Below are 15,012 nucleotides of genomic sequence, written 5' to 3' on the forward strand. Positions count from 1 at the left end.
TGCAGGTTCTCACACGTGATTTCTGTGACAATTAAAAGTTGCCTATACCATGTTCCTATGTGTGTACAGGATAGGCCTATGTGTACATTTCTATGCATTCATGTATGCGAGTTACCACTATGCTTTTATGTGTGTTTGCATGGCATGCATGTGTGTGTGTGATTGTGTGTTAAAAGCACTGTGTACATCAGTTCTGGTCGAGGTGAGGATTTAGCTTTTAACGTTTTGCGAGATATTCAGAAACCACTCTATGAGATGTCATAGAGCATGCAATTCAAAGGGGTATCATAAGTTTATTTGATGAAGATCGGTTTTGAAGTGGCCGAGATATCCAAAAACAAGGTGAAACAAATAGATCCAAATAAAGTTGTGGCCTGTAGTCATTTATTATTTTCACTTTTTTGGTTATCTCAGCCATTTGAAACCAATTTTCATCAAATAAACGTTGAATCCTTCTTAAAATTACATGCTCCTTCATATTTCATAAGAGGTTTCTCATTATCTCACTTAGGAATGTAAAAAACATGAATCCCCACCTCAACCAGTACTGTGCAGCCCCTTTAATGTATGCATATATATCCATTTTTTGACAAGCTGCCTTCAAAAAGTGATGTTCTTACTCACACTTATAAATCTGATGCAATAGGCATTTATGTTATCTCTGGCCAAAAGTTAATGGCAAGAATAAAATTAAGTCATTATTTGCCAATAAATGTCGCCATCTTTGAGGTGCATTTTTTTTTTTCTAAACAGTCGATTGATAGTTACTTGGTGCTACACAAAATAAATGATAACTATGGTACACAATCATGTACACCGTGTAACATTTGCATGGCTGTGATAATACAATGATGTATTTTGTTGGCATTTGATGGCAGTTTCATATTGCAAACACTATCATGATAGTCTACATGACATCCACATAGGAAAAAATATCTTTAAAAGATTAATTACAAAAAAAAAATGTTTTGACAGAACACATGACCAGCAACATTTACATACATGATTATACCGTCATATCATAGCTACAGGTAAAACAAAATCCCTTACCCTGATACGATAATGATGTACTTACGAAGACCAATTAAAAACAAACATTTGGAAGCAACTACTTGTCCAATATTCTGAGCATATAAAGAACTTAGAATAACTTAAGAATCAAGATAGTGACAAGATAATCAGACATAATTCGATATATGATTGTAAAGGGCATGGCAGTAACAAAAAGACATATATGATCAACGTAGGTTACGGAGTTTCGAACAATATTCATACATCTGACGGAACAATGAAGGAAGAACTCAGGCCTCCACAGTCGATTCTTAGATGATAGAATGGCGTCTGGGTGATGGAAGAGGGCGCTCTACTTGGTTAATCTCTTGTAGAGTCGTACACATTCTATATCACCCACGGTGCAGGTCTGTGCAGACAGAAAAGTGAAATACGTGTCCCATTATGAACAAAAGTAAGAAGAAAGGCAATCAAACAACAACAAACAAATAACATGTCAAAACTGATAAAAATGATAATGATAATAATCAAATAATGCTCATTTCAGTGTCTAAGAAATATCAATTTTTGTGTAATTCTTTATGATAACTTCTAAATTTTTTGTAACATTGTGACATCCCGAATTGTTGCAGAGTTTCCATTTAGAGATGGTGCCACATGGATCATTTAAATCCAAACTTTGAAAGTCCATATCTTTTCAATCGATGGTCCAAATTTCCATGCATTTTACTGTTTACTGACAAGTTTTACTGGATGCACTGCATCCAATCACATGTATGTGGGAAAACTTCCTCTTTAGTCCATAAATTTTCTTCAAGATGTCACAAATTTTCACAGGTTTGACACAGGGTTCAGGTTTTCGGTTTGTCTTTGATAGCAAAGGGTCAAGGGCAACTATTTCCTGTTTATAAATGTCAATTTCAATCAAATGAAAGGTAAGCCGATCAAACCAAATATAGATCCAACAAGCAAAACACTATATATCTTTCATTCCAGTCGGGCAAATGATAAGAAAGTTCTGGAATTCTAAATTTTCCCATATTTCCACAATGCAGTCACACCCTGCCACAGTAAAGTTGATCTCAACCATCTCTGGTGTAACACACTGCTGAACCTTGATATTCTGAGCCGTCACGTACCTGCATATATTTGCATATCTTGTCATTTGTTTTCTCTCTTTTTTTTTTTTTACAACAATATGGACATGATCCATCTGAGCTGACAATTTAATGACAGGGTACTATCAGATTACAGTGTTTTTTTTCCAGTTTGCTAGATCCTGCAATCAATCTAACTGCTGGCCTGTCATATCCTGAATACTCATAAACTCTGTTCTACTAGCATGGGCATCGTTGATGTCTTCACACATAGGCCAGTAAGATTCAAATAAAAAACACCCACTGAAACTGGTAAAAAAAAAAGAACAAAGATGACTTATGATATAATATGTACAGAATAATATGAACAGAATGATGTGACCCTGCATCTCAAAACCAACAAAATGTCGCCAGACATGGATTTTGAGTTAAGAACAGATTCTGAAAGAGCAGACTGAGCCTTAAAATGATGTATGACTCAATTCAAATGGACTCTCCTAACCTATCCTAATATTGGAAAAAAAGCACACACTCTGGAAAGTGTAAAACAAGAATAGAGGCTCTGAAGTACCGTACAGAATCTCATCATGCACTTGATCTTTACCCAAGCCGTGATTGCTGTGCTATGAATGGAACAAAAAAGAATGTAAACCACTGGAGCAACAATGAAAGCACTGAGCATGCTTTATTAACGCATTCTGTAGATAATTAATGCCAACTTTCAAAGGAGTAGCATCATCCTTTCTAAAGTTATTAGAGTTGAAAGTGAATAGTATGGACATGGTTTTTAAGAGATGAAAAGGGGACTCTATCAAACACACCTAATCACACTATTCTACCAAGAAGTGTTCGAGAAAACCTGCTAAAAACACAATTTCCTGTTCGTTTTATGATCCCAAATTTTAGTATTATCTAGAAGAAGTCTTGCTCTTTCTGAAAATATGAAAAAAAATCAAGATTGGCTGGGGTGACCCATTTCACCTATTCTCAGTCCTCACACAAAATCAGTGGGTGCAACTTTTTGTTGGTTTTGTGATGCACGGTCACAGTTAATATGAACAGAAATGAGAAGATAAAGAAACTGGCATCAGGGTTTCAATGGTTGCTGGAGTTCTCAAAAAGGGATTCTAATCTTTGGGTTTCAATTCATATGCCATCTCCACAGAATACATTAGAACCCTGTTTGAAAGATCTTGGATATATAACAAAACCCTCTTATAACAATGTGGTATTTTGCAGGTCCAAACTGTTTATATTTCTCTGTTGTTGTTGGGTTTTTTTTTTGTTTATTTGTTTTTTGTACTCTGTCATAGTGATAAACTTGATAAAACAAGACAATAGTCATCATGGTCTTTAGGTCCTCAATATAATGAGGCTCTGCTGCACTCAAGCACTGGCACAATTCTCCCCAGAGAGTGATGCACACAAAAAAGTTATATCTCCTTTACTGTAAAGTGGATTTTTTTGTGAGACTAATTTTTCACGCTCAGCCTGGTAAGACGAGTTTTGCGTGTTTTTAATTCTGTGGAATCAAGACTTCAACTACTGGAACATATGACAAGCAAAAATATTTACATGCTTTTGTTTTCATGCTGGTTTCTGGGTTGCGCAAAATGTGCAAAGATTACAACACCACGAAAATTTCCACTTTTACAGTAATCGTCGCGTTTGAAGGAGGCAGATTATCCTAAAGAAAGAGAAGGAGGAGGAGGAAGAAGAGGAGGAGGAAGAGGAGGAAGAGGAGGAGGAAGAGGAGGAAGAGGAGGAGGAAGAGGAGGAGGAAGAGGAGGAGGAAGAGGAGGAGGAGGAGGAGGAGGAGGAGGAGGAAGAGGAGGAGGAAGAGGAGGAAGAGGAGGAGGAGGAGGAGGAGGAGAAGGAGGAGGAGGAAGAGGAAGGAGGGAAGAAGGAGGAAGAGGAGGAGGAGAAAGGAGGAAGAGGAGGAGGAGGAGGAGAAAGGAGGAAGAGGAGGAGACGGAGGAAGAGGAGGAAGAGGAAGGAGGGAAGAAGGATGAAGAGGAGGAGGAGAAAGGAGGAGGAAGAGGAGGAGAAAGAGGAGGAAGAGGAAGAGGAGGAGAAAGAGGAGGAGGAGGAGGAGAAGGAGGAGGAAGAGGAGGAGAAAGAGGAGGAGGAAGAGGAGGAGGAAGAGGAGGAGGAGGAGAAAGAGGAGGAGAAAGAGGAGGAGGAAGAGGAGGAGGAGAAGGAGGAGGAAGAGGAGGAGGAGGAGGAGAAGGAGGAGGAAGAGGAGGAGAAAGAGGAGGAGGAAGAGGAGGAGGGAGAAGGAGGAGAAAGGAGGAAGAGGAGGAGGAGGAGGAAGAGGAGGAGGAGAAAGGAGGAAGAGGAGGAGGAGGAGGAAGAGGAGGAAGAGGAAGGAGGGAAGAAGGATGAAGAGGAGGAGGAGAAAGGAGGAGGAAGAGGAGGAGAAAGAGGAGGAAGAGGAGGAGGAGGAGAAAGAGGAGGAAGAGGAGGAGGAGGAGGAGAAGGAGGAGGAAGAGGAGGAGAAAGAGGAGGAGGAAGAGGAGGAGGAGAAGGAGGAGGAAGAGGAGGAGGAGGAAGAGAAGGAGGAGGAAGAGGAGGAGAAAGAGGAGGAGGAAGAGGAGGAGGGAGAAGGAGGAGGAGCAGCAGAGAGACGTATATTGCACTCACAATCTTGAGGTCATTGTTAGCATCTAGCTCCCTGATGTAGACACAGTTCTTTGACTCGTCGTTGCCCTCCAGGGGGTACTCCTTCTGCACCAGCTTTTTGTCCTCCAAGGTCACTGTCGACTGCCAACACAGATCAGAGTGTATTTCAATTGTCTGTATACTTCTTCTTACGATACTAAATTCAGGAGATACGCCACTCCATGCTTAAAATCACTGTACCTAGGGGAGAACTTTTTTTTTCCCCCTGGTAATATAAATCAGTACATATCATACACATAGAGATACATATCATACAATACATTGGTATTGTATATTGGCGTGAGAATGAAGAGTTTCATTGCAAAATGAGCTAAGCGCCATTTTCAAACATTTCAAAGTAAGTCCAGATAGAGCAAAATTAAACCTTTCCAGTAATACCTCACTTGTAACATAACAAGGAATAGTCTAAAAGTTGTGATAAAAAATATCCCATATTTTCATAATATTATCTATGTTTTTAGCAGTTTAAAGGGGATGGCTAGTAACTGATCAGTGGGAATCAGTGGGAATGCTGAGGGATGATTGTTCCAATCCTTGTGGGATTCATTTAAGAGTGCATTATATATTATCTTTTCTTGTGTGAAAAATTATTTGTTTCAGAATGGTCTCATATTCAAGTAATGTGCAGTTTCCAGGTAAGCGTCCCTGGTCAGTGACGGGGCTTCAATCTGCACATTGCTTGAATATGAGACCATTCTGAAGCAAATAATTTTCACACAACAGTAGATTTTAATGTACTCTTAAATGAATCCCACAAGGATTGGAACGATCATAACTCCGCATACCCACTGATTCCCACTGATCGGTTACTAGCCATCCCCTTTAATCACAAATATCTCAACTTAACAAGAATGGAGTTAGCTCGTTTTGCGATAAAACTCTTCAACTATTTTTCTGCCAATCCAGATGTAACTACTTCTTTCTATCTTCACATTTTCATCAAGCTTTTGTCCCTTCGTAGCCTTCAACAGGACATGCTGATGAGCTGTGTGATGGTTATTGACATGGCGACCTGTGGCGTGTGGTTGCTTGGTGTGACTTGAGTGTGTGGTTAGGTGTCGTGTCACACAACAGAAGCAGAGAACCTGTTTGTTTGCATGCTCCCGCATTTAAATGTCATTATGGTATTACAACTGGGGAAGAGAGGTTTAATATGAATGTATAAACAGTGGCCAGAGGGGGCATCATTCTTCCAACAAACTAGTTAGAGGTACCCTTTGCATACTGCGATTTAATGGGGAGCAATATTGGCCCTAACTCGTGCACTATTCCCTTGCTGGTATCCCATTCATTGCCATGCAATATAACATCAATATTGTCCTTCAACAGTTTTAGTACTTGAATGCTTTGCCAAGTCGATGGGTGAAACTTACCCTGACTTTCCTTCCGTCAACGGTAGTCGTCTGGAATTCCTTGTTGAGGTCAAATTCCAGGGTCGTCGTCTTGAAGGTGGAGACCGAGGTCAGTGTGACGTGGTCATTTTCATTCGAGATGGTCAGCTCGGGGTAAACGGAATTGCCCACTTTGCGGAGGACATACCCTACACCTAAAGATATAAGAGCAACAAAAATAAACGAGGCATTCTACATGGTTCATTTCACATACTGAGTCATCATACCATTCATTACGTTCTTGCTTCATAGATACATTTATATGATACAATGTATATCATCATCTATCATCTATCACATGTGTACATGTAATACAAGCATACAGATTACACATCTCTTATGTACTCACACACACATACATAGGCACATGATTTGGTACTGGCAGAACACCACCCAGCATATGGAAGTTTGTTCACAAAAATGGGTAAGTTCAATTGGTTCAATTCATTTAAATCCAGCTTTTTTGTTAAACTATGTCGTCATATAATGGGTATGATTTAGAGATCAGAGAACTCCCATATCGACTTATACAGGTAGCTGTCTTCCCAATTACGTTTTAGATAATCTCATCTTTCAGTTTTTGAGCTGACGTCATACAGTGTATTTCTCAGTTTTAGGCCGGAAATCACGTGATTTTCAGATTTTTGATATCTACACTTAAGAGCACATTATCGTAATGATAATGATCACCACACTGATGGAATATGTAAGGAAAAGCCACCACCTGTTTTGTCACTGCCTTGGGCCCCTGCCCAGCTGGAATAATGTGAATAGTAATACGAGTGACTCATTAGCTGTAGGGCAGTTGAAGGACATAATTTGTTCCACAGTACAGTATGGTATGATACACTAATTGACTGTATTGTGGCAACATCAAGTGATTTTTTTATATCCTTTACATTAACTTTGCTGATGTCTACCATGATAAACCTCTCTTTCAAAATCAAGTTCTTAATTAAGTCAACTGGACCCTATCTTTTACATTAGTAGTCTACAGTCTCTTGATCTTGCTCATATGATAATGGTTAAAAAAAAAGAGAATCCTGGTTAAGTTAGCTTTGGTTGAGGCTAAAGTCTACAGTCTGGCATGGTACAGCATGGAATGATCGCTGGACCCTGGACTTTGTAAAACACCAGCAGGGGTTTATGCAAATCGGGAGTTTATCACGTACTCAAAACCTCTTCGTAGCTATACAATAAACCTCCATTTTCTCATGAATTCATATATATCTCCCTTTATCTGTCAGTTTTACACAGTAGATGACTGATGAGTGAGTGAGAGAGAGAGATTGTTCATGTAATCTCAGTGACCTTTATCATACAGATTACTCAAGTGCATGTTAAGCAGAGATGGGATTTGTGTGACCTGTAATGTACATGCACCTCTGTGTTAGCGAGTCAGAGTCCAAAAATAGGTTCAGGACACAACACACAACCCTTTCTATACTCCCTGCACATTCAAGAAAGCCCAGAGTTATATCTCCCTAAACTTTGCCTTGATGTCTATAATAAGCCTCACTTCCTATTATATATTTAATCATCCTATCTATAAAGTGGACCATTATCTTATTTTAGATTACCACTAAAAATAAATATGTTTTGATTAGTCCAATCTCTGTGAGATAAAATCTGGCAAAGTACTTGATGATATGCAGCCATGACGCTTGTTTCTGTATGAACTTCTCTGTGAAATTAGTCTAGAAATCAAAGTCCCTTTCTACATTTTGATAGTGAAGACAACATACAGCTAGATCAGCATATCACTGCACACCAAGGATTTGAAAAAAAGGGGCTTTATTTACTTAAACTTTTGCTGTGTCTATGAATAATCCTTCTTTCCATATTTACTTGTCTTAAATGGGTAAATGTTTATCTGTTTAAGTTGTTTTACTAGTGACAAAACTGAAGAGAATCAGTGAGACTGTGAGAGAGAGAGAGAAACACAAGTAAAATGAATCAAATCTTTTTAAATTTTTAATGCACAATTCTTGCTCCATGGGAAGATATAACTATGTTAGCATAATTATAATATCCTAACCTCACTTCCACTTTAGAAAGTGCTCAGGTAGGTAGAAGACCCTGGATATTGTAGTCTTTGTAATAAGTAATACACATCATATCTGGAATTAGATAGAAAAGGGCCAATTTGTTTACCATTGTTATTACCATTAATCATTACTTCTGCCATTAAAGGACAAGTTCACCTTCATATACATGTGGATTGAGTGAAGGCAACAATGTTAGTAGAACACATCAGTGAAGTTTGGGGAAAATCTGACAATCCGTTCAAAAGTTATGAATTTTTAGAATATCTGTACAATCACTGCTGGAGGAGAAGACTACTACAGTGTATGGTGTCACATGCGTACAACGATATAAGGAGAATAAAAAGAGAATTTCACAAAACTTGACTTTTTGAATAAAGTGCACATTTCCTCGACTTGTTACTGACTTATGTTAGGGGTAATATTATTCCCCCTGACTTCTGAAAGCGAGAAGTTGAGTGTTCTTTTATTATGTGAGAAAAGTGAGAATATCTTGAATTATCTTTATACTTTCTTTATATAGTTGTACTCATATGACATCACAAGCTACAGTAGTCTTCTCATCCAGCCGTGACTGAGCAGAAACTTCAAAAATTCATAACTTTTGAACGGATGGTCCGACTTTCCTCAAACTCTCATTGATGTGTTCTACTAATATTGCTGCATTTACTCAACCCACATCTATGAAGGTGAACTTGTCTTTTAACTACTACACAACTACCACTACTATTTTATTTTGTAAGTGCTGTCTAAATACTATTTCCTTCAAAACCTGTCATTGCTTGGACATTTCCACATATTGTACTTTCTGTGATGCCACGCTGCGGATGTAAAATTTTGCACATTATTTCTGTATTCATTTTTTCATTCATTTGAACTTATCACTATGGCCAGTCAGTGAACTTAAAACAGGTGTTATACATCTTCTAAATGCATGGATGTAAAAAAAAAAGACAATGGGTTTAAAAAAGTGATAAAATTGATAATGAAAGAATTATACTGTGTCTTCAAGCATGAGAAATATTCCTTACTCATCATGACCAGGAAGTATGACAGGAAGGATAAGAGAGAGACAGAGAGAGAGAGAGAGAGAGGGAGGGAGAGAAATATAAACGATTTATAAATGCCTGCACTCATGCTGATCAGATGGAGCAGTATTTATACACTGTACTAATGAAGAAAACATATGGTTAACAAACGAGCCTTTGAAACTAATCATTCATGACTTAAATCCATCCACCTGCTGGTTCAGCAATATTACACAACAGAAAAACCCTCCCAATTATGCTGTAAGGGATAATAAAAATGTGACCGTGCACCTCAAAACGAACATAAAGTCGCACACACTGATTTTGCGTGAGGACTGAAAATAAGTGAAATGGGTCGACCTAGCCGAACTTGACTTTTTCATCTTTTCTGAAAGAGCGGGTCTTCTTTTACATTATGCTAAAATTTGGTATCATAAAACGGGCAGTAAAGTGTGTTTTTTTAGCAGTTTATCTCGTACATTTTTGGTAGAATAGAGTTATTAGGTGTGTCTTTAGAATCCCTTTTTCATTTCTGAAAAACCTTGTCCACACTCTTCACTTTCAACTCTAATAACTTTTGAAAGAATAGTGCTACTGGTTTGAAAGTTGGCATTGATTATGAACAGAATGTGTTAATGAGGCATGCTTAATTTCAGTTTAATCTGATAATCCCTTCATTGTTGTTACTCTGGTGGTTTACTTCCTGTTTTTTTTTGTCCCATTCATTGCACAGCCAGCACGGTTTGGTAAAGATTAAGCGCTTGAATAGACACTGTACTTCAGAGCCTCTTTTCTCAATTCAAACTTTTCCTGAGTTTGTGTTTTCTTTCCAATATTTAGATAGGTTAGGAGAGTCCATTTGATTTGAACTGTACATCATTTTAAAGCTTAAAGTCTGCTCTTTGAGAATTTGGTCTTAACTAAAAATTCATGTCTGGCGACTTTTTGTTTGTTTTGAGGTGCAGGGTCACAAATGTTCTGTGCATTGCTTCTTTTTTCATGGGCTTGGGAACCACAAATTTCAGTGTTGGTGGTGTTCCACATTGCTGCTTTTTTCAAAGGAAGAGTAATCTTGGAAGTGCATGTTTTCGAGCTTCATGCTTCCTTTATGTACATGTCAAAAAAAGCAAAACTTCTGTTCTCTCATTGTATGCCTGACTGTCTCATCCTATTCACTGGGAACATTGTGACTCAAGGAGTAGTCTTTGAAGCTTGAATCCTTTCCAAATTTGCTCAGAATTATCTTAAACTAAACTTATGATGTAAAAGACCCATAAAGTCAGCCTTGGAACCAGTGGCTTTCAACCACCAATTTTCATGAATATACAAAAATACATCAATTACATTAAAAGAGTTAATATACTGATGGTTAAAAAAAAAGTGCTCAGCAAGATTACTCAAAAGTATCCATCCATTATACTAGTAGTACAATGTACTATGATAGCACGGGTCAACTAACATTTGGGCAAGTTATACAGTGAAATAAATTTCAAAAATACTAAAACAAAACAACAAATGAACATTGCACTAATCTGGCAGAGGGTAACTTCAGATATTGAGGATTATCATAGTTGTTGAAGAAAAAAAAATGGCACAATTAACCATCATAAAATAGCATCATAACAAGACATTTATTAATTCAACATGAACATTGGTGCAATTTGTGCAAATTTTTCACGACCTATACAGTCCTATACATGCACTTCCAGTTTGGTATGTTCAACTCAGAAAAAAATGAGTGCTTTACAGTAAGTCATGAAGGCTGGGAAATTCATTGTTCAAGCCAGAATGATAGAACAGCCTTTGTTGAATAGGAAAATACTCTCACGGAAGCTACCTGGAGCATCAAATGACAATATGCTCAGTAAAGATTACATTACATTTTTTTTTCTCTCAGTGAGGGGAATATACACATGCCATGGCAATGGGCCAAACTTTCTCATTATCCACACAGGAACTGGGTACATGTAGGGATTCTAGCATGGTTTTACAAGTACATGCAGGACACTCATTTATTACACCATCCAGAAACAAAACACCATCACACTCTAACACAGATCTGCTGATTAGTGCATACATTACACAGTTACACTGAATGCATTCATGTGCTATAAATAGGGCCTACAACAGCCAATTTTGTCTACCCCATCTTACTTTCAGATCGTATATGAAATAAACATTAATTCATATATAATTATATTCATCTCTTTCTATCTCCATTATATAATACAGAGCTACCAAGTCTCACGCATTCTGAGTGAGACTCAAGCATTTAGGGGTTGTCTCACGATCTCACGCACGACACCCATTTTTCGCACGCATCGGGCAAAGTCTGCAATTTGGGCCCGTAATTAGGAGCATACATGTAGCTCAAAGGATTAAAGTGATAGTTACAATTGAAGGTATATTTTCCTTTTGTCTTTCAAAATAAGTGAAAAATAGTCACTTAAGTATGCACCTGATTGCACCATTAAGAGCTAAAAATTGAAAAAAGTCCCTACCGTGGGAGGCCACGGTGGTGTGTGTGTGTGTGTGGGGGGGGGGGGGGGGAGGGACCCCTCCCGCACCCTCGCTTGCGCGCACATTCGCTCGCCGAGATGCCGAGTCATGAAAATCTCACTCATAAAAAAATTTTGAACTTGGCATCCCTGGATTATATAACCATCTCTATCTCCAGCCCTATATTATATGCACATGTAAATAAACATAAGGAGAATGAGCAAAAGATATAGAAAAGAAAAAAGATATTAGTGTATAGTAGTAGATATCAAAATCTATGGAAGATGTACCTATATCTATATAAAGAAAACATAGTGAAGTGAATCATATGATTGCATATATGCTGAGAATATAAAAGATGGATTCATGGATGCAAATCATAGATGGGCAGGTAGTTACCACATGGTTATATAAAGACAAAATGCATCTTGGTTATATAAAGGAGAGGCTCCAGTTAGCAGCTAAAAGGATACATCTATTCTTTCCTTATTCTTCTCTTTATATATCTTTCCTGCTTTCAAACAAAGAGATGGCAACTATAGTGAAAAGGGCAAGTTTCATATTTGATTTCTTGCATTCAGTTATTAATACCTGGCCCAGTATATGCGCAAATAAATGAGAACAATCAATATCATCATTATTTTCATAATGCATTTCCTAGCTAGCATGATATTTTCTCACATCACAAATATCTCTGCAACTGTATCTAAAGTCAAAATTGCTCTGCGCTGTGCTCATTGTATTTACATTTACTATAGTATCACTACGAGATATACTCGAACATATAAACCGGATATACCCACACACCTTCAAAAGAAATAGAAAGATATTACTACATTTTATCTGATGCACAAGCACGCTACCCATAGTACACCATCAGGCATCAGACTACGAGTGTCGTTCATATACGAGCACTGAGGTGCGTGGCGAGTCACACGGGCAAGGCTCCCGAGATGCGAGACATGGTTGGCCCTAGCATACACATGTGATGATACGGTATTCACCCACATTTTCGTCTCCACAAGGAACCATTTTCTCACCTAGTGCCTTCATAAAATCGTCGAAATTGTCGCTCTTCTCGAGCTTGAACTTTCCCACGAATTCAGCAGCTGCCATAGTGATTGGTCGAAAGTGAAGCTAGCAGACGATACCACGATCTCGAGGAAGCCGGATAAGTTTATTGTTACAAAATGCTCGCTCCAGTGGCTTTCAATGCAACCTCTTTAGAGATGCAAGCAATTGTCCTTCACGTACGGGCGACGCACGCTTCACGTTGAACGTATCGCAAGCAGCATGCATGCAGCACTCTCAGCGCAGCCGCAGCAGGACAATGACAGACTCACATTATTCGAGTCAAGATCAGGCTGCTTTTTCCATAATAAATTGATCTACGCGTACATAATGGATGTGAATGAACCTCGAAGTTATCCCGCATTCTGACTGGAGATGGCGCTACGGGAAATCCAAGTTCAAGTACACATTATAGGCCTGTTTTTCTGAGTTGAGGGTAGCAGCAGCAAGTGGAAAGTTGTTAAACCTTTTTTTTTTTCAATGAAATATTAATCCTCTATAGTGATGGGGGGCGAGCCCCCCCCCCCCCTTCCTTTTTTTTTTCCACTAGTGCACTAATTGTGAAATGATGTCACAACTGAAAAGCTATCGTTACATTACAATACAATTATGAAGTCGCGCGCTACTTCACTAATTTTGTCTTTATGAAACAAAGTGTCAAAATAAGCAATTGTGACATCACAAAGCAATCCCGACATCGCGCACGGCCAGGCGCTGCTTCACTTTATGACATGTAACGAAGCAATTGTGACATCACAAAACAATTCTGACATCCCGCATTGCTTCGATCGTATGGCCAAAATATAACAAATTGTGACATCACAAAGCACTTTCGACTTTGCGCGCTGCTGCGTGCGACCACAAGTTTAAAAAAAAAATGTGACATCACAAAGCAATAATTCTGACATCTTGCCCTGCTTCGTACGGTCACTGACTGCATGAACCCTCCACAACATCGCATCACCACACGACTTAAATTCTCGCCTCATCTAGCCGCCCTCCCCCCTCCCCGATCCTTTGTCTTAATTTGTGATCTATGATATATTAAATCAAATATACTCTACCGAGCCTGTTCGGTGTTTCCAACAATACAATATAATTTCGTGGCTACGCCCCTCAGTAACAGTACATGTACTATATCAATTTTTAGTCACCACTGCTCAAACTTTAACCAGAAACTCTCAAGGCAAAGTATCATTTGTTTTATTGGTATCAGACTGCTGTCTAGTGTGACTCAGGCTACTGCAATCGAAGTAATACTCCACCTTATTAATGTAACCCTGAACAACTTTTACTTTTCTCTTTTAATCTCACATTATGTAGCCATCTTTCTGTCTATAGGCCTATATATACTCTCTATACCTATCTACAATATACCTTTCTTTATCTATTTATGTGCACAATCATATCCATTGATATTCATATATCTATATATTTATTGTATATATGTCTAATCTTTCGCTTTATTTGACTCTCTTGCAACACCATCTGCCGTTTAGGCCTTTTTTTTTCTTTCATTGCATCGTTTGTCAAGTATGTTGTTGTTCTTTTCGTACTTTGTAGGCCATATCTACTCCCTGTCCTAGGGTATGAAATTTAAGACTTCTTTGACGATAATAATTACATGTGATTAGAATTTGTAATTACCCTTGTACGGCCAATATTGCTGAAAAAGCATATACTATTACAATGTATTTACATTCTGTGAAATTCTTGCTATTTCTCGTTTCCTTGTGCCTCTCGATCCTCCTCCTTCTCTTCCCCTCCTTCTAACCTCCCTTTTTGTTCTTCGTCTGCATCATACCTTCCCTCTACCTACGTTCATAATGAAATACCTTTAACCTCATTTTTTTTTCGTGGAACAGATTCACATTATTTCAACACAACGAAAATAAAATGCACTTCCTGAACACTAAAAGATAGTACAACAGACTGTATTATGCAGTGGGATAATAATAGAATGAAGAGTTTGTTCCCGAAAACCGATAAGTCCATATTTGCCAAATGGATATATTTGCGATTAAAGGTCAAGAAAAATAAAAAGAATACACTGTAAAAACATCGGTGTTAGACTTAACACCACGGGTGTTAAATCTAACACCGGTCAAACTTCAATAAAGGACCACACCCACAGGTGTTGAAAATGCACTGTGATGGTGTTAAAAAGTGTTCACCTGACACTTCGTGG

The 15,012-nt window shown here is 38.3% G+C and overlaps 1 protein-coding gene across 1 annotated transcript; it reads right to left on the reverse strand.

Annotated features, from left to right (window-relative positions):
* Window positions 1–1,310: 1,310 nt before the first annotated feature.
* Window positions 1,311–13,064, reverse strand: LOC139712763 (fatty acid-binding protein, liver-like). Its single transcript, XM_071624556.1, has 4 exons — window positions 12,794–13,064; window positions 6,164–6,336; window positions 4,752–4,871; window positions 1,311–1,420 (listed from the first exon to the last, which is right to left on the reverse strand). Exons 1-4 carry the CDS (start codon window positions 12,867–12,869, stop codon window positions 1,364–1,366), a joined length of 426 nt encoding a protein of 141 aa, XP_071480657.1. The 5' UTR covers window positions 12,870–13,064; the 3' UTR covers window positions 1,311–1,363.
* Between the last annotated feature and the right edge of the window lie 1,948 nt (window positions 13,065–15,012).

This window comes from Diadema antillarum, unplaced genomic scaffold (genome assembly GCF_040938485.1).
Source record: "Diadema antillarum isolate AM-2024a unplaced genomic scaffold, OU_Dant_1.0 seq00001851_RagTag, whole genome shotgun sequence".
NCBI classification, from domain to species: Eukaryota; Metazoa; Echinodermata; class Echinoidea; order Diadematoida; family Diadematidae; genus Diadema; species Diadema antillarum.

What these genes read in the sequence shown, in the direction of transcription:
- LOC139712763 (XM_071624556.1), bottom strand. Translation starts at nt 12,869, where the DNA reads ATGGCAGCTGCTGAATTCGTGGGAAAGTTCAAGCTCGAGAAGAGCGAC. An exon ending in TTGACGGAAGGAAAGTCAGG is followed by an intron (nt 4,872 to 6,163) that starts GTAAGTTTCACC and finishes CTGTGTTGGCAG; the next exon opens with TCGACAGTGACCTTGGAGGA. An exon ending in CTAACAATGACCTCAAGATT is followed by an intron (nt 1,421 to 4,751) that starts GTGAGTGCAATA and finishes CTGTCTGCACAG; the next exon opens with ACCTGCACCGTGGGTGATAT.